Source organism: Haemorhous mexicanus, chromosome Z (genome assembly GCF_027477595.1).
Source record: "Haemorhous mexicanus isolate bHaeMex1 chromosome Z, bHaeMex1.pri, whole genome shotgun sequence".
NCBI classification, from domain to species: Eukaryota; Metazoa; Chordata; class Aves; order Passeriformes; family Fringillidae; genus Haemorhous; species Haemorhous mexicanus.
In genome coordinates this window covers 76,350,660-76,371,603 of record NC_082381.1, presented here as the reverse complement: position 1 = coordinate 76,371,603, position 20,944 = coordinate 76,350,660, and the positions used below count along the sequence as shown (strand labels likewise).

At 37.9% G+C, this 20,944-nt stretch overlaps 1 protein-coding gene across 2 annotated transcripts in view; it reads right to left on the bottom strand.

Moving 5' to 3' along the window:
• TTC33 (tetratricopeptide repeat domain 33) overlaps positions 1-20,325 on the bottom strand; it is a 43,766-nt gene extending 23,441 nt beyond the window's left edge. The window contains exons 1-2 of one of the 2 annotated variants that reach the window (XM_059873499.1): positions 20,205-20,325; positions 19,806-20,034 (exon numbers count right to left, since the gene is read on the bottom strand). In XM_059873499.1, the coding sequence (XP_059729482.1) occupies positions 19,806-20,026 (221 nt within the window). In that variant the 5' untranslated portion in view covers positions 20,027-20,034; positions 20,205-20,325. Of the gene's footprint in view, positions 1-19,805; positions 20,035-20,172 lie in introns of both variants that reach the window. The other variant, XM_059873501.1, reaches the window with a different exon arrangement.
• Positions 20,326-20,944: the final 619 nt, after the last annotated feature.

Below are 20,944 nucleotides of genomic sequence, written 5' to 3'. Positions count from 1 at the left end.
AAGACATGAAGAAACATAAGATCCGGGATTTCTTTTAGACTTGGACGGATACTCCCACAGTCAAATGTTACAGGATAATGAGGAAAAACGCAGACAAAGCTCAGAAAGAGACAGCGTATTTTAAAAAGAATATGCCTAATTGTCAAAAATTCTTATCACAGAGAAGGAACATGAATGGTCTGCTGCCACCAGCAACACCATCTAGAACAATTTTAACCTAGTGCAGGGTCAAATTCTGAATTTGTTGGAAACCACAGGAAAAGAACATTAGTCAGCAATTATACAGACTACATAAAAAGAGAAATCAAAATTAAAGCAGAAGTTGATTACAGAAATAAACTTCCCTTTCTAAGCTGGGAGATGATGCAGGCCTAGACTCCGGGAGAAAAGATATAAACAACAGGTAAATGAGGAAAATAAGAAGGAAAAACGAGAATGAATGTAACACAGCAATTTTGTTTAACATGGCTTAATAACTTCAGATTTCTCTAACACTGCCAGATTTTTACAGTAAAGTACTTCCTCTGCTGGGGGTGAGGAGGGAGATGTACAGCACTTAGTAGAAGCATTTACAGAAGAACAGTTCATAAATAAGTGACAAGTTGTTTGCTTAAACACACACAGAAAATTGATGTCCACAGCACATACAGCCTGATAACAGTCACAGGATTGCTACACTTTACTACCTCGCTTCATGTGTTTCAAATGTTCATCTGAAGTTTTAGCAACTTCCCAATTTTTTGTCAGACAATTCTGACAACTTTTGGTGAAACGTGATCACTGCAGCACAAAAACATGGCTATTTTGTGGTAAAGTGTCAAAGGTCACTTCTGATTATGTATGAAAAAGCCAGCTGCTTTATTATCCACTAGACCTTTCAACAAAATGTTTTAATTTAACAGTCTCAGTTAGGTGTGCCAACAAAGAGGTGTATTTCATTGAATTCTTCAGTGGCACCTGACCATACACATTCTACCCCACGGTAAAGGAGACGTAAAACCAACTCACTACAGCTACCCTTTGAGAAAACAAACTCTTCTGAATTGACAGTGTGGCAAAACAGCATGATCATACTTGAAAAGCATGTAATTTCAAACCCTACATATTGAGAGTTACTATTCTTGCACACATTAGACCATTTAAAATCAGGACATTAACACCTGGGCACTTGTAGTGTACAGGCGAAAATGAAAATACATCTGGCTTATACAGTGAACACACAGCTCTGTCACATGTGAATCAGCTGAACATATCATAAAATTAAATAGCTACACAAGTATTTCAAAGACACTTCTCTCTCCCAACAACTTCCACAGAACAGATGGCGAATTACCTTTTCATCATGTGCCAAAAGTAATTACCATCTATCATGACAATGAACTACAAGACCAAATTTTTCATGTAAGCTCCACTCACCAGTTTCCTAATTTTAATTCCAGCCACAAATGTAAATATGGCTAATTTCTATCACTGTATCTATTAGGCAAATGCAGTTTTGAAACTACATTAGTCAAAGAAAAATTGTGAAACACAATACTGGAGAAAGATAAACAAGTTCATATAAAAAAATCAAGTACACTAAAGTAAAAGCCACAGAATCAGGATTCTGGTACCATCTCTGACAGACAGCCTCTCTCACAGGAATAACATTTAATTTCCTCACTTATGATATGAAAAACTAATCTCAAAAAAATTACTCACTACTTTTTCACAATCACTTTTTTGAGACAAAGGAACGGAGTACATTTCAGAAAATAATTAAGGCAACAAATACAGAGGAAATGGGTACTAAGCAAACCTGTCTTTCACAAGTACATTTAACACTGAATTGTGAGTTGAGGGCTCCACTGCCTTTGACTTACTTCACCCCATTCTTTACAACCTGGTCAATCACTGCTTCATGCTCCACCCCACGCATATAACTCACTTATCTGTCAGTAGACAAGACAAGAAAATTTGCAACACAAATGCAAATTTTCATTCCCGGGCCATCAGTGTGTGCAATTTCAGGGCTCTGTTCCCAACGGAGGCTTTGGGAAGCACGTATGCATGTGCCTACACTTGTCTTTAGTCTTCAAAAATGACACCATTACTTAAGCTCTGAAGAGAACTATATAGTTGGTTAACAAGCAAGTTCAAAGCACATGTTTTTCTTTTAAAAACCCTTTTTATTCAGGGAAACATCAAGCAAGTTGCATATTACTGAACAAAATCTTAGTTAAAAGACACCAATCACATGCAAAATTCTAGATACTGGACATTCTACAGCTTTGTTTCTGGCCTTGCTGCAGATCCTCTCTGGACTTGGCACTGCTACTTCATTTTTTACTCTCAAAAAATGGCTTTTATAGAAAATTTATATAACACAAAGGAATTTACTTACCTGCAATAAGATTACATCATGCTGACTGTCAGAAGGACTAAAAATACACTGCTAATCATGAGAACTCGGTACTGTACTTTAAGTGAGAATACCTAATATCTCAAGATCTTGCTAACAAGCTGTTAACCCAGAGCGTTATTTGGAGTGGAGGAAATGAACTCCAAGAAATTACACTTCTCTCAGTTAAGTAGTGGGTTTGCTGGTTTCGTTTTGTCATGGAAACCACAAGTTTTCAATCAGAAGTGACTACTGTCACTGACTGCATACCTGATTAACAACAGAAATATTAACAGACAGACTGCGGTGAGAAGTATTTAGGTTTTTACCATGTAAAAATTTGAAGGTGGAGTATGGATAAATGTTTGACCTTCAGAATGAGACAAAAGAAATAATCTATTTCTACCTGTATTCTATTAACACTAAACTGTCAATTACAAAATAGAACCCAAAGATATGTAAAAATACACAAGGAAATATATTAATCCACCAGATAGCAAGCAACATTTGAGAACAACTCTACAGACAGGCAAACCTTTTACCTGCATTTCTCTGATATCTACAGCTGCAAGTTAGGTAACATACCTGTTTTCTTTTTAGAAAGACAGTGCTAACAACATACTTGTTACAGAGTAAACAACAGCTACATGCACATACTGGAAGTCATATCAGAATGCTTAAGAAGAGTAATTGTTAGACACTCCACACCACTGAAAAATATTCTCACACAGAGGAACATTTAGTATGTTCTATAAATAGTGTTCATTTATGAACATTAAAAAGGGTAAATATTAATTACATTCATATAGTTAAAATTCAGTTTCAAATGCTTTTGTGTTTGACATTAGTATCAGATTAGACCACAACTGATAAAAAAAGACAACACCTAAGAATCCCTCTACAGGATCTAAAGCTGTATGCTTAACAAAGCACTCCACATGTTTATAGATGGTTGGAAAAGACCAGACTTGTAATTTAACATAATTAATATCAGGTATTGATAGTCATTTTAGAGGCGAGAGGTCTGTAAGAAGCCCAAATAAACAGGGGCAAACAGGAGCAGCATAAAAATACAAGTAGGAAATCATTTTTATATACCTCAACCTGCTATTTTCATTATTTAAGCAGTCAAGAACTGACTATCCTAACCCCGCAAGGTTCAAACTAGAATTAATTGTATTGTTTCAGTAAAATCAGTTCACCATTTTAGTATTCTAAACAGAAGCTGCAAATTAATATAAATCAAGTATTAGACATTGCAATAGCAGTAGTATTTTAACTATTCATTGAAAAGTAACACATTTTTATTGCTAGAATGAAATTCTAAATTGAACATTGCTGCCTTTGAAGCAATGTTCTGGTCTTGAGAATCACTTGTTCAGATATCCTTTAGAAACAGACTAGTAGAGGCCAAAATGATAGGAGTCAACTCTTTTGCTCTTAGCCATAAAGACATTTATTCCTTTTAAGCTATTAATTAGTTGTCCACAGATAGACAGCTCTTTCTTAACATTATGATCCTAAAGGTTCTCAGAAATCTGACACAGAAATCAAGGCTTTAAGTCAATAGAACAAAAGAATTCATTAAATGCTGCGCTTTAAATACCAGCATTCTTCTATCTTTCTCAAAATTATTTACTGCCAAATTATGATGCTCAACAGTAGGGTATTAACATTACTAAATATTTGGGAAGAGATGATTCAAGAAAACAACAGTCTGCTCACATTGTATTCTGATCAGTTCCATCTCATCTAGTAGACATGCTTTTTTTATCTGTGTTAAATAATGTAATTTTGCTTCCTTTTCTTTCTTTCTATTACAGCCTCTTTACAATGCTTTCTGATGAATAATAATGACAAAAGTTATAGACAAAAACAGACAGAAAGACAAATATAGGGAAAACAATACTTCTCTATACTTGAAAGGCAATTTTATTTTTTCATTAAAGTTCCACCAAGTGGGCATGTGCTCTGTAAACTTCCCAGACAGCTGAAACTACTAGAAAGTATTGATTTCAAATGACTATAAAGTACTAGTCAGCAATAGCCATGAAGTCTCCTGAAATAAGTAAAATATAGATGAATAATAAACAGAACAGTCTGTCTGCAAGGACATAATATATATAGATATACAGACTGTATGGAGACTGGGTGTCACAACCTAGAATTAAGGAAACTATCACAATTCTAAATCTGACAATAACTAAGAACTCATCCACATGAAAGTGGCAAGCAGAGCATCAACTTTTCACTACCAGCACTATCACAGCAAGGAGTGGTGGCGTTCAGTTTCACTAGACAAAAACATTCTACAAAGGGTCAGATGAGTCACATTTGTGTTTCAAGACCCATGACAGAGCTCACTAATCACTTACAATGCTGTTTCTACTGAAATGCACCTTACAGGAACCATTCAGGCTGATGACTTTGGCTGGCACTGTCATTTTGCACAATAAAGCAATGCCTGTCAAAAGAGGAACATCAAGAACTGTTGGAACTATCTATTTAAACGGTTTTTCCATAGTACAGCATGCAATGCAAAATAAAACATTAAAGATTCAACAGAAGAATAGCATATCAGATGTTTTTATCTGTGTTGACTACTGGATAGGAATACTTCAGTGACTTGTTCAGATTATCCCATGCTTCTGTATTCTAACTTGTAAAATTCATTCTCCTTCTTATTCTTAATTTATGACTCAAATCTCATGCTCCACCTAGCAGGAAACATCTACAAGGAATATTCTGAGTTCTGAAAAATAGTACCGCCAAGAGATTCACAAGACACTTTCAAGCAAGCAAACAGGGCAACAGACACAAGACTGTTGTGAAAATGCAGGGCTGTAAAGCATCTATAAACTGCAAGATCCCTTCTGGGGAAAAAAAAATAACACAAAAAGGAAGAAAGGCCTGATAGCTTCCTGCATTCTGGAGAACAGACCTGTGTCTCAATTATAAAAATATGCCCTTTAACATATACTCTTTATTACCTTCTCTCTTTACACATGAGATTGAGTTCACTGATAAAATGAACATCCTTAAGTCTGACTTACAAAAGTCTATCTCTACAATTCCTTTTCCTGAATTTATGGCTCTACAAACTCTAACAGCACCAATGAATGTTCTTTAGACTTAGACTACCTTACCCTGGTGGTGTTTTCCTCAATATTTATGATTTTTCTCTCTCAATCTCAATTTATTATCAGAACATAAAGACCAAAATTAAGTAACCTGGACACCCCCACAATTAGCTAATTAAATAAAAAACCAATACATTATGCAGAAAAAAGGGCCAGGTTAAAGATTCTTCATACTTACACAATGCTCAATGTAATAATACCCTTAATTTGTGTGAAACTTCCATAGTTTTTATTACAGCAATTCTGTAAATTAATTAGGACACTTTCATTAGTATTGTTCAATTTCAGTATCAATTTCCTTTATGCTTTATACCAACAGCCCTTCAAAATTTTTTTCCAATATTGCTTGCAATTCCTTTCTCACTTTTGAAAAGTGAGAAAAATAGTCTCTTTTCTTACAAAAGAAATCAGTTACAAAAATAAGTAATTTCTGAAACCTTATTCATTCGCTTCCACCCACAATATCAAGAAGTATCAGAATTCTGCCATTTTTCTGAAAGGCAGACATCGTCCAACAACTCTGGAACCTTCTGCTAAGTCCTTAAAAGTTGTTCTGCGCTCTCCTCACCTATCTCAGTTTACTTTCCTGTACCTGCTTTGCACCATTTGCACCAGTTTAAAAGACTTCTGCTCCTCGAAGCAAATGAACAACCTAACCAAGGTTATGACCTGTCCAACAGTTTGTTTTAATATACCAGGCAGCCCCGCAGTGTAGTTCTCCATTTGGAGAACTACACTGGAGAGTGTTAACACTAGAATCACACAGGAGAATTACATTACCAAACAAAACAGCTGTTGTGATAGTAATGAAACTCAATGCATTATAAAAAAATGCATTTTAGCAAACAGCATCCTACCACTTTCATACTCAGAGCTCTGCAAAAAAACATTCTAATCTGACAGTGACAAAAAGTTGGTGTAGCAGGCATTGACTAACACAAAATTTATTTTCTGGACTGGAAAATTTTCATTTCAATCTCAGCATGTGATCCTACCCCTAGAATGCTGTATGTACACCTTTTCTTTATCAAGCTCCTATTTAAGTCCTTTTTGAGATCTCAGTAAATATTAATCAAATTCAAATCAGAAACGTTCTTTGAGAACTGGAAGTTCAAACACTAAATTGAATGAAAAATCTATTTTAAAATATACAATATTTCAAATATATCCAGGAAAATAAATTATGTGAGCAACACCAGGAAAGGTTAACCTTCTGACAAACAGATGACTTTCACTCACAACCTAGAATAAAACCAATATAAAAACATCTATGTCAACATCCAACTTCACTGAAGGCGGATTTATCGTCACAAGAGCCAATTCCCAGGAAAAGAAAAAGTTTGCATTAAATCTTACAGACAAATACAGCTTACTACAGAGAAGTCTAGGCTGCAGACTCCTTTCAGTAAGTTTATGCTATTCAACATATTTAACAGGTGTCTCCTATTTTTAACAGTAAAAACAGGACTGTGGAGCCAGCTGAATACAATCCATTATTCACTGCTAAGATCTATTATCCGAAGACTGTTGCTGAAAAAACCCCACGACTATGAACTGCATTTTATTTAATTGAAATTTCCTAATTTTTGCAGCAGACAAAAAGCTTAAGCCATGCATGGTCTACTACATTGGATTTCTATTCCCAGCTGACAGGTCAAAGACAAAACATTGCTTTAATACTTGTCATTCAGCTGCTAGAGCCAGTAAAACTCCAGAGACTGGCATGAAAATATATCCAATTTGTGATAAGAATGGCAGCCTGTAAAAATTATTAATTAGTTTGAACTGACTGCAAAACAGCAAACTTCAGTTCTTCATAAAAACAAAATTTCTGTGACTGTTTTTCAGAAGGCATAAAAAGAAAGAGAGGAGGCTTGCATTACCTCTCTCACTATACGTTACAAGTGTACTGGACAGCATTCAAAGGTGCAAAGGTATGCCTCCTGTCTAAAACATCTGAATTTCAATATTTAAACACAACAGTATAAAACTGAGGATGATACTGTAAGTACTGAGTCTTCTCTTTGAGACCAGGACAAAGGTACTGGTCACCCAAATGACTACTAAGAAAAATACACAATGTCTATCACCAATTTCATATAGGCCAGATGATTTACCCAAAGTACTTGACAATGTATTTTAACATTTTTTTCACAAAATGTTAATGACAATGTATTTTAACATTTTTGTCTCTCTGCACTCACCCCACATCAAAAAAGTGTACTTTAGTTTGTACTGCTAAATTTGTAGAAAATAGCTGCTAGTAAAGTCCCTATTTAGGGACTTCAGGGAGTTAGAAGTAGTTTGTTCACAGTCTAACCATAGAAGTGAGACAAAAAGACTCATTTGAAAACAGATGAGTATTTTAAAAGTGTAACAACTACAAGTACAAACAAATTCACAGACAGCAATTTCAAATTTTATGTGCAATACAGTAACATAACACAGGCAACAACTACACAACAACACAGCATAAATGAAGTAACTTCTCTTTCCCTGCTGTTTGGCCACTCACTCCCATTTTTCTGGCTGTTTTGTCAGAAGCATTTATGAACCAGATCATAAGCAGCAACCAGAAAGAGACTATTTTCCAGCCAGGCTTCCTCTGCAGTGCTGTGACTAACTGGTACTTTGAGTTGGCTTCCCCCAGGGTAAAAACAAAAAAAAAATGGGACCATGGCAAAGTAGTGGAAATGAAAGAGCAGCAGAACTGGGTCACACTGACCCCCAACTCAGATCAGCTTATCCAGTGGTAGAACTGCAATCTTTGACCAGGTACTTCCAAACAACCAAAGCTAGGGATAATGCACACACCAGTCCTAGCTTTCAGTTAACTAAGCCCTGACATAATTTAACAACTGTCTACAAAATTACTGCATTGTTAACTGCCACATAAATAAAACTTCCTCTACTGTTTTTTATTGACAAAAAACAATAGAGGAAGTCAAGATACACAATAAATTAAGTTCCTATAAATTTGATGGCACATAACTTTACAGGAGCCTTCCAAGCAGTCATTCTTGTAGTAGTAATTAATGTTATGAAGTCAACTCATTAACCACTATCAGTCCTACAATATCAAATATTTCTACAATGCAAACTGAGAATGCAGCACTCTCAATTTTCCCCGTTTGCTTTTTTAGTTAACCCTTCAAGTCTTGGCTGAACAAGACAATGATAGAGTTTTTACTCTAAGTCTTTACTGCCAAGCATCCTTTTCAGTGTAAGGATATTTTCACAATATGCCACAGGATATGGAGCACATCATTTAGGGAACTAGAAGACAAGCTGACATATATACAGGAACCAACACCTTATAACAAAGTGAACTGCCATATCCTGCTTCTGTAGAAAAACACTGAACCAAATGGCAATTACAATCCCTCAAAATCAGTACATGTTAATTTTGGAAGATACAGGCAATGGGTACACATCATGTTCAGTAAGAACTGAGCAAGGGATACTAAATGACTATTTCAAAATAAAATTCCATGAATGACAGAGACAGTTAAAACAACGGCAGTGGAGGGGGATATTATCTTTGTAGCAACAATAACTAGACTTAAAGAGCAACTGGCCAAAGTTATTAAATTAGCAAACCACTTAATTTTTTCCCTACTGCTTCCCCTATGAAGAGAAATAATATTATGAAAAAAATAATTCTAAATACAAAGGTTTCATTATTCAAGTAAAAGGAATTACATGTATTTAACACTAGATCTGGACAAAAAGCAAAACAACAAAACCGTCACTTTAAGAAATAAGCTATTATCCATTTTACAGTATCCATGTTATAATAATAACATGATATAATTAATACAGGGGACTCTCTGAAGGAAGTGCAAAAGGCCCCAGTTTGTATTTCTCAATAAAAACTGCTTAGATTATTAAAATAAATTACTAGGTTTTGCTAAATAGTATTATGCTAGGCATATCTATAATAGAATTGCCTACATTTAAAAGCTGCACCATTAGAATTCCTAACTAAAGTTATAGGCAAAACCTCAAAGCTCAAGCATGTTCTTTAAGCTGATAGTTGCCATCTACCAACACAGACCAGCTAGCAGGTCTAGCTAGCATCCTGATTTTTGCAGGATGGCAGTACTGCTGGCTATTCTCCAACCATGTCGCCTATTTGAAAAGACAATCCCTGTCTCAGGCAGTTTATCCCACTAACATGCAGGAAGAGAAGAGGAATGAAGACAGTTTCAGAAATCAAGCCAAGTGTGAGAGAAGCTCACACTGAAGCACTTCATCTCAACACAGCACTTGGGAGGAGAAAAAAAAAAAAGCACCAGTAGCACTCTGCTAGGTACACTCATGGTCCCTCATACAGAAGGTTGTAAATGTTCATGTGGCAAAATATCTCAAAGACTGGCAGTTGGCATATAAACATCAGATTCAAGGAAAATCAGACTGCCAGAAAAATTAAGTTAAAAATGGTAGAGTTAATTACTCCACCTTTGTATACTTTACAAGGCTAGAAATATGCCAGCCCATGTGCTTTCACATATTTTTTCAAGCACAGCTATGATAGTGAGCGATAAAAAATAAATGCAAAATATTATCGTAATGAGTAATAAAAATAAAAGTAATGCTATATCAAAAATCATATTTTTATGTTGTTTATTTACAGTCCAGTAGGTTATGTAGTTAAGAAGTACCACAGGGATATTCTGGGATCAAATGCAACTGTCCTACTGGGTCATAAACAAAAGTTATCTGGAAAGTATGCTAGGAATGGGACAAAACGAGAGGACCAGCAAGTAATGTTAAAATCTAGAAACTATTGGTTACTGCCTATAAAAATCTGAGGCAAGTATTCATTCATATATAGAGAAAAGATAGAAAACAGGAACTGTAAGGCATGAATACTCTACACAGAGACATTAACATATACATTAAAAATTAATACATTCTGATGAAACACTCTGATGGAACATTCTGATGAACCTTTTTTTTTTAATGCTTCTTTGGTTCCAGTAGCATTCTCTACATATTTAAATACGAGGAGAAATGTTAAGAAAACAGACATATTTTTGAAGAATTTACTTAAAAAAAACACAAGACATATCAGTGAAAAAACACAGCTTTTCATTTATAAAATTCTGTAAATTATATTTCATGCACAGAAAGAACAGACCCTCTAGACCTAAATACAAAGGCAGGTAACACAAATTACCCTTCCTTCACCTCCAAAAAAACACTGATAGGCCCAATTCCTCTCACACCCTCACCTGTGTTTAGATACCTTACCTGAGGGGTTTACAGGAGGACTGCAGCCACCCTGCTGTCACCGCATAGGCTGTTCCTCCTTCTCCTCACATTGTCAAGAAATCTTGAATGAATACTGATTCTTGTCTTGGCTGACAACAACAACTACTTAAATTATACTGGATGATACACAGGCACCAATTACATTATGCTTTCTCTAAAGACGAATGTAAATATATCTATAAAGACATATACAAATGTTTCCACAGTCTACAGCTGGCATATGAATATTCCTTCTGCTTCTGTTTACAAATACATACATACAGAAATATGCACACATTCAAATACAGATGGCTCATATGGTGTTCAAGTTTCAATATCCTCAAGGAACAACAATTCTAACAAAAAAATACTCTCAAAACTATTCAAAATCTGGGTACAGCTTAAATAATCTACAATTCTTGCACTCAGTCTCAGAAAAATCTGCACCAAATTAGTAATAATTTCATAACTGAACTCCTGCTTCGACAAATAATAACCAGCTGTTGGAAAATAACGTTTCCCAGAAGAAAAAAAAAAAAACTAATTTAAAAATAAATTACAACTTAAACGAGAACAACTACTTAAGCAGTCTGCATAGAACTTACTTCTCAATGAAAGGGTCAGCTAGATGACCCTTTCATTGGGAACTAAGTTCTGTGATCACCAGGAAGCAGCAACTCTATCAGTATGTGATGAACAAAATAAAGCTAGCAATAAAAATCAACTTAAGACAAAATAATGAATGTCTTACTTTACACAACAGCTTACAGGAAGGTTTTAAACACTGCAAAACACTCTGCACTTTTTTAATTCTGTAGAAAGGTTATGAGGGCTGAAAAAAAAAATCCATACATTCTGACTAATAAGAGAGAAGCTGTAACATGCTTTCTCCAAAAAACAAAGGTACAAAGTCCATACTTGTTCAGTCTTTTCTGTTTCAGCTCATGTGTTCTGCACCCAAGACTTCCAGGACTACACACCCTTTGTCTCTTTAGCAAGCATATGTGTACAGCATTCCCTAGGAAGCATAACAATTAGGAAGCTTTATATAGACACAACATAGACAGTAATGCTAAACAGTGAAAAGCTTTAAAAAGTGATCAGGTACTTTGATTAGAACTCATGACAGTTTTAATCAAGCCCCTATTTGCAGTGTATAATTTGACTTACAGTGTGAAATATACTTACGTCCTCTGCATTTTTGCAAGACTGACTCAAGAAAACTCTCAATCAAATAATCACTGATGCTAAAACTTTTCATTGTCTGCAGAACATTGGTATTGGTAATTCACTCTGAAGTACGTAAGGATTATACATAATAGCTAATTGTACCTGGTATGCAAATTACATCCAAACTCGTACCAAACAGTTATTTTCAGCCTTCAAGGAACAGTAGGCATGAGTACTTACTACATACTTCAGGTTTCATTATAAGCATTTTACAGCAATTTCTCCTACTCTCAATCATAAAAATCCAATCTCTAGGGCTTTTAGATTACTCTTATGAAAGAGTCAACATTGCCAATATACTATAACAGCAGCCTAACACAAACTTAAGACCTTATTCTTGAAGCCAGACACTAAAGTTCATAGACTTAGATTATCTACTGAATCAGTCCTTTTAATTTTTTTAATTTAAAACACATCTTTGCTTTAAATGAGATCAGTTAGCAGAGATGGCAAGAAGGCAGTGCAGTTTTTTTCATTTGTTTCTTCACCTGAAGTATTCCACCAAAGATACCTGTACTAGTGAATCAAAATTTAAAAAGCCACAGAAACTACCTTCTATATTCTAAATGTGTGTGAAGTTTTAATGGGATATACTTACAAAAAGGCCAAGATTGGAATGAAACTCTAGAGATCATCTAACCAACCAGCTGTTCAGGCTCCTGTCCACAGTATCAACACAGATGGACAATCCACACCAGTCCCCATCAGTCTGTCAGCTCCCAGGAACCATACCCCGTTGTCAAAATCTTTCAAGTGCAGTTGCATATTCTTTGTGATGACATCAACCAGCTCATGCAGCACTCTAAGACGCACCTCTTCAGGTACCATGAACTTCTATACATATGGTTTATCCTAACATTTTAGTCTGATCACAAAGGGCCAGACTTTCCCTGTGGTCAGATGGACCTGGGGCTCCTGAAGGCAACACTTATAGTAAGGACCAAGGCAAAGCAGACAGTGAGTGCCTGTTCTGTATCCTTTGTCACTAGATTCTCCACCCCCTTCAGAAGAAGATCCAGATTCTTCCTTGTTTTCCTTTTGTTGCTGAGACATCTGTACAAGCCTTTCTTCTTGCTGCCCTTCACATCCCTCCCCAGATTCAATTCCATATAGACTGTGGCTTTGCTAACTTCATCCCTGCCCCTGCATACTCAGAGTCTCTGTGGTCTGACTGGGTCACACAACTCTGCCCGCACCTCTTGCAAATTTCCATTTAAGATCTGGATTTTGTCAGGAGCTTCCTACATATCCACACAGCACTCTTATTCACCTTTTCATTATTTCATCAGGAAAAACTACTATTGAGTTTAGAGGAGAAAACTTGAAACAAATGCTACCTGCTCTCCCTGGATCCATCCTCTCTAACACAACCTCTTTTTTCTTGGCTACTCTATAATGTAACTCAGCTGATTAAACTGATGAAATGTTTTTGCCGAAGACAGCTGCTGGGATCTTCTGGGAAACCTCTTTATTAACACTGTATTATGTAAGTAACATCAGTTTTATTGACCGAAACTTGAAAAGCAATTTCAACACAATGATGTCTATTCTTTGCCATTTTAGTTGCATCAACATGAATTAGTAATATAATCTGAAAACAATTTTATTACTTTCATAACTAATTTTTAATCAAGTACTTACCATAATCGAAACCTGAAACACATGGGTAAATGGAATAAATGCAACTGTTGAAATCTGCTCCACCTGATAGACATTTTTTCAGTAAACACTTGATTTACTACTGCATTAAGCATACTTTTTAAAGGTGTGTGCCTCATCATCTGACAACCTACAATGTCTAATGAGAAAATCAAACTCGATTGCAGTGTGTGTAGCTAAAGAATCACTAACTACACATCTGGGAGTCATGCTGGCATTCACATCAGAGAAAAAAGTCTGAGCCGCTAAAATGTGGAAAAAAATGACCCTTCAGAAAAGTTCTGTTCTTTTCAATAGATTAGAAAATTAAGTAATTCTAAAAAATTAATCCCTCTAGAAAAGTAAACAGTTTCACGAAAATTGGCCTGCTACCTGGTATAGTCACTGCACTTTGACATGTCCTTGTTTAATTTGCTATTGCAAAAGCTAAGGGAAATAAAAAGTAAAATATTATTAATCAGTCTAATCTAGACAGCAAGTGACAAAGTGAAATAATTTTTTTTTATATAGGGGAGCCTCTAATGTAGGAGTGTTCCAGCTGAAAACAATGACCTTCCTAATCAAGATGGAAACTTTTACTGTTTTTTAGCACAATAAACATCATCAGAAGTTAAAGCAGTAATTACATGTATTTGGAAAACTGAAAAAAAGAAAAACCTGCACAAATCATTGAGAATTTAAACCCAGCAGTGTCTACTTCCAACAGAAATCCTGCACCTCTTCAGGGCACATCGAGAAGAGCTCTATCGCCACTTACTGGGCAGCTACAGAAGTTTGAGGTTTGAGAAGAACACAGGGACGATTGCAGAGCTACTGCACGGACAGTCAACTCAGTGACACCGAAGACACAAGTCTGACAGAAGTTTTTCTTCCTGCTTTTAGCTCTCACATGCCATGTATTTAAGGACATCATACTTCACTGTTTACCTGCACCTCAACCATTTCATAACCGTGTGGCCAGAGCCGAAGGCTTCCCTCCATCCCAGTCAAGTAACACTGCAATTACAAATTGCTGTGTTCAAAACAGTAAGGCAGAACACGTGAACGTACACTGGATTTAAAAGAGTAGAGGACTATCAACACAAAAAAAAACGGGATTGGGGTTGCTGGGTTTTGGTACTGCTTTCAGTTGTCTTTTTTTTTTAACTCCAGTGTATGTGGGCACATTCATACTTGGTTTCTCAAGATGGATTTCAAGTATTTCAAGTTTCCTGTAAGCAAAAAAATCGTCCGCTAGAATGCTCTCCATACTTTCCACCCACAGATTTCTCTTCATAGAAATCACAGAATAGCCTGAATTAGAAGGGATCCACAGGGATCATCAAAGGCCACCTCCTTGCCCTGCACATGACAGCCTAAAGAATAGCACCATGTGCCTGTTCCCAAAAGACTGTGTGTATGTTTGTACATATTTGTTTCCCTGCTCCTTCTCACACATCAAAAGAGCATACAAATGTGATACTACTTCCACACATCTGCCTTTTCTTGCTGTTCTGACAAGATCATCAATTTCCAAGCCGCCTTCAACACTGCCTACTTGTCAAATTTCCAGGTCAGAGTCTCCTTAACAGTGTTTTTCACAGTAACACCCCCACTGTGATGATCAACTTAGTTTAACACATTTTTCTGGTAGACTCCTAATCCTTCTTCGCAACCCACAACAAAATGCAAAATATGGATCAGAAACTGTAATCTTCATCACTGTTTTTCTTCTGTTTGTCTGTCTCAGCTTATCAGGTTCATGCACACACATTACAGCAGGTACAAATACTCCTCAAACAATTCCACGAAAGCTGAAAACCCACAGAGGGTTTTCACCACCTCCCAAACATTCTCCCACTGCCACTCCCAACTTTGACAGCAAGCAAATAACACAGACTGCATAAATTCTGGTGCCACAGAAGCTCATTCATTATTTCCTCCCCCAGAGAAGCACTGAGACCCCACCTTACAAACACCAAACAGTGAGATCTCACTTTTCCACACAAACAGGCTTAAGGTGTACACAGAGACTAACAAAACCATGGTGAAGCTTGTAACACCATCACTGCCTCCCCTTACCAAAAAGTAAGCTGAGCAGACTAAGAAAACATAAATGTGGTAATAACTATTCTAGCTAAGTAATAGTGGGTGTGCTTATAAAATTCATCATATTAATTTCTGCCATGCATGTTACCTCAGTTTCTCCACCATAAGAAATTAACTTGTTACTTCCATTCTTTCTTTTTTTTCACCCCCTGCTTCTTCACAAGTTTTTCTTTTAGGATCCCCTTCACTCCACAAGAAACACCAACCAAGAACCAATCTTTGTTACTTTCTAGTGCTGGGCCTTTGCTTTTCTTCTAGAATGCTACACAATCCAACCCAGGTATTTTTTTAACTATTAGCACACTTTGGTATTTCAGGACACAATCCACCTTAAGTATATAATTATTTACATGAGTCTGCTTTTGCTGTACAAATATGTATTTCAAGAAACAGACCCATGTGGTCTAGGCCTGAACACAACCACAGCAACCACTTTCTGTCAGAAACAGTAAAAGCTATGTGAATACTTTTTTTTTTAAGAGAAAATCTGTCTGAAAGTTATGTACCCCAACAGCACCATGTCACCATCACTGCCTGAACTGTACGTGTGCTGGAGTAACAGAAGGAAATTTTAAGTACAAGTGGGAATTTCTGTTGAGCCTCAGATATGAATGTAATTTCTTTAGCATACCTGTTGTAAGCCACTGAAAGTTTCTCAGTAGTTCTTGTAAGCACTTCTGATGAGCGATAGTTCTCCCTAAATTCACAAAAAATACTTACTTTGCTACTTATGGATGGGTGAAGCTTTTGTATTGTTTTCTAACTGACAGGTAATGGAGAACTCAGTTTTTAAGACCAAGTGAAGATATCAAAAGCATCAAAAATTACCTGCTGTTCAGTGTGTCCCCAACCTAAACCACATCTACAACAGAATATCTGCCATTCTCTCTGTCAAGAGACTTATCACACCTTAAAAAATATACCAAAAAAAAAAAAATCAAGAGAGAACATAGAGAAAAGATATACAACATTCAAAGCAAAATACAAGGAAGGCATATGTCTAACTGAAGACAGAAATAAAAATTTAAACAATCAATCTGTTTTATATAGGTAAGTACAGGTTGTATTAAGGATATAAGATTAGATAAAAATATTTAGCAATCTCTGTATTTCTAAAAGGACAGAATGGATCTACCTTATGTAGATTTCTGGTGCCTCCAACAGAGATGTTAACTGACTACTAATGTGTACATTCTGTGTCTTCAATTACTAATATTAACATAACCCACTTATGCAACTACTGCATTAAATCTATAGATTAATACAATGGCAGGATGATTAAAATTTATTAAGTTTACCTTGGTTTTAATTTAAACTCAACTTTAAAAGGCTTCAAAATTTAATTCAGAAATTACAGGCCTCAGGAACAGAAAAGAATCAGCTGAATTCCCTCACTGAGCAGTGGCACTATTTGAGTGACCAGTTAAGAGTATTTAACTCTGTATTTAAATATTTGAAAATAAGCCTTTTCTCAAAGAGATTTTGTATTTATTCATTACTTTGTTTAAAATCAGACCCAACCATACTCAGAGTATGTTTATTATGATATATAAACTTGCCTGTATTAAACTTCCAAGTTGTTCTCTCTTCCACATTGCCCAGGGAACCCTTTTTTAGCATGGTACTTCTAAAGACGAAAAGTTTACAGCACAGGAGCACCCACTGACATGTTGGTAATATTTCTTCCAGGAAAATAGTATCTCTGATCTGGGACAATAAAGATGCTCTTAAAAGTAAAGAAAGGATAAAAATTCCTATGTCAAAGAATTCTTAAGATTTTAAAGGGACTGTTCTCAGAGGAGTTTCTTCCCCCTCCAGTGAAGATCTGGCCAAACTATCTAGTTGATACATAATTTACAGTCCACCTCTCCCTCTTCTAACACACCTCCAGAAGGACTTCCTGCTTGAAGCACAACAAGGCAATGGAACCACTCTTGCAATATCCTTCCAGAACTGGCAAACTTCCAATACTCAGAGGGCACTCGCAGCAGCTCCCTGCACCTGACTTAAGAAAGCACCAGGCAGATTAACAGTGCATTAGCTGCTCGGCAGTATTTGCCTGGGCACTGTGCCCAGGCAAATTAGGCTTACTCTCAGTAAGGGAAAAAAAGACATTTTCAAGAGGGGCTGAAGTGTTACTTATGGTATGGCTTATCATCCTGCATCCTATTTATCCTTTCAACTTTCAGATCTAGTCAGTTTTTCATCTTTCAACTTCCGTAATCACAGAATCACTGGGTTGGAAGAGACCTTCAAGATCAGCAGTACCCATGCCCTAACACCTCAACTAAACCATGGCACCCAGTGCCACATCCAGTCTTTTTTTAAATACATCCAGGAGTGGTGACTCCACCACCTCCCTGGGCAGACCATTCCAGTACTTTATCGTTCTTTCCATAAAAACCTTTTTCCTAATATTCAACCTCCATTTCCCTTGGTGCAGCTTAAGATTGTGTCCTCTTGTTCTGTCAGTTGCTGCCTGGAGAAAGAGACCAACCCCCGCCTGACTACAGCCATCTTTCAGGAAGTTGTAGAGAGTGATAAGGTCACCCCTGAGTCTCCTTTTCTCCAGGCCAGCTGGATGCAGCACCGTTCACCACCACTCTCGGGGCCGGCCATCCAGCCAGTTCCTAACCCAGCAAAGAGTGCTCCTGTCCAAGCCAAGGGCTGCCAGTTTTCCCAGGAGTGTGCTGTGGGAGACAGTGTGAAAGGCCTTGCTGAAGTGCAAACAGACAACACCCACAGCCTTTCCTGCATCCACCAGGTGGGTCACCTGGTCATAAAAGGAGACCAGGTTGGTCAAACACCACCTACCCATCCTAAACCCATGCTGGCTGGGTCTGATACCCTGGCCATCCCATAAGTGCTGCATGATCACACTCAATATAAACTGTTCCATCACCTTACCAAGTACAGAGGTCAGTCAAACTGGTCTATAATTACCTGGATCCTCCTTCCAACCCTTTTTTAGAATGGGCATCACATTGGCCAGCTTCCAGTCATCTGGAACCCCACCAGTGAGCCAGGACTGCTGGGAAATGATGGAGAGAGGCTTTGCGAGCTCATCTGCCAGCTCTGTCATCACCCTGGGATGGATCCCATCTGGTCCCATAGATTTACAAACACCCAAGCAGCTCAGCAGCTCTCTGACTGCCTCCTCCTGGATAACAGAGGGCCCATTCTCCTCCCTGACACGATCTATCAGCTGTCCTGATGACAAGCCATCTTCCTACTAAAGACTGAGGCAAAGAAAGCATTAAGCACCTCTGCCTTCTCCCCACCTGCAGTTACAAAGTTCCCTCCCACATCCAGTAGAGAACAAAGGATGGTCTTATCCTTCCTTTTTGTCATTAATATATCTGGAAAAACTTTTTTTATTATCCTTTACAAAAGCTGCCAAATTAAGCTGAAACTGAGCTTTGGCCTCCCTAATTTTTTTTCTAAATGCCCTAGCAAGGCCCTTAAATACTTCCTGAGAGAGACCTGACCCTCCTTCCAAAAATGATACATCCTCTTTTTATTCCTAAATTCCCATCCAGGCTGGACGTTTGCCTTGCCAACTCACCTTTGAGCACACAGGGACAGCCTGTTCCTGTGCCCTCAAGATCTCTGTTTTGAAGCATGCCTACCTTTCCTGGACTCCTTTGTTTTTAAGGGCTGCCTCCCAAGGAACTCTCGGAATAAGTCTCCTAAATAGGCCAAACTTTGCCCTCCAGAAGTCCAATTTAATAGTCTTACTGATGTTCCTCCTGATTTCACCAAATATAGAGAACTCTATAATCTCATGATCACTATGCCCCAAGTGGCCATCTTTGCTGTTGTTGTTGTTATTAGAACATGCAAAGATAAGGTGGAATATATATTTTGTTTCACAGCTGACAATATAAACTTATTTAGTACCAGACAGTAAAGGCAGAATGAAAGAAATTATCACTTTTCAAATTATGGAAACTACCAATGCAGATACTAGGAAATTACTAGTGTTTAGAGAAGGGATTAAAACATCATGTAGCTTTTCAGTAAATGAAAAAAGAGTAAAACAACATTAGTACCTCCTATTTTCGGCCAAATTTGCACCTTCATCCTTGAGCTCCTTACTTTTCCTTACACAATCTTCTAAGAGAACTTCCTTTCTTCTCTTAGCTGCAAGCACCCAGTTAGCATCATCATCGTCACCCAGATCCTTGTCATCCGCAGCTTCTGCTTCGAATTGCTGAGAGGTAGCTTTTGAGACCTTCTCACCAATCTTTCTCTTCCACCCAAAAGAAGCCATCTGGAGAACTAGGAAGAATGCATTTTAAATAGTTAGGTAATTTAGCTTTTAAATACACAGCAGGACAATCACCTCTCGCTCATCTCGAAGCTAGAACAGTAACACAGAGCGGCACTCCCCCAGACGATTTATCCCACCGGCTGCACCTGAGCTGTCCCTGAGGCACGCAGGGCCGTACCTGGCGCTGCCGCCGGCCGCCTCTCCCGGCTGGAAGCGCCGCGCCAGCCCCGGCCCGCGGCAGGAAGCGGAAAGGCGGGGCAGCACGGCAGGAACCGGGCAGGAGCAGGAAGAAGCAAGGGCAGCGGCAGTGGCCGTGGCCCCGGCAGGGACAGCCGGGAGCCGTAGTTCTCCCTGGCGCGGGGCAGGGCCGTGGGGATGCCGTGAGGCGCCCGGCGCCCCCCCTCCGCTCCTGTGCGTATGAGGCAGCGGTGGAGAGCTGGGTCAGCGGGGACAAAACAGCCGGGCCTGGGAGTGCCAGCGCCTGCGGTGCTCGAGTGTCACACGGGGACAGGTGCCGGACGGCGGGAATGTCCCCGGCGTGTACCGACAGCGCCCTGGGACAGCAGCCATGTACCGCGGACTGGCGGCTGCGGCCGGGAAGTCCCGTAAAGAGAAGTGACAAGTGACCCAGGCTCACAAGCGGGGGTTTTTCCTTTTTCCTCTACAGGGGAAAAAGCCACCACCAGAACTAAAATACCCACACAAAAAAAAAAAAAAAAAAAAAAAAAAAAAAACCAGGGAAAAAAAAACCAAAAGCAAAAAAAATTTAAAACTCAAAAGAAAAAAAAAACAAAAAACACCACCAAAGGGGGGAAAAAAGCCAAAAAAAGCCAAAACCCACCACCCCACAAGCATTAAAAAGCCCAATACAAAACAACAACACTCAAACCAAACAAAAAAACTAAAAAACTCAACCCC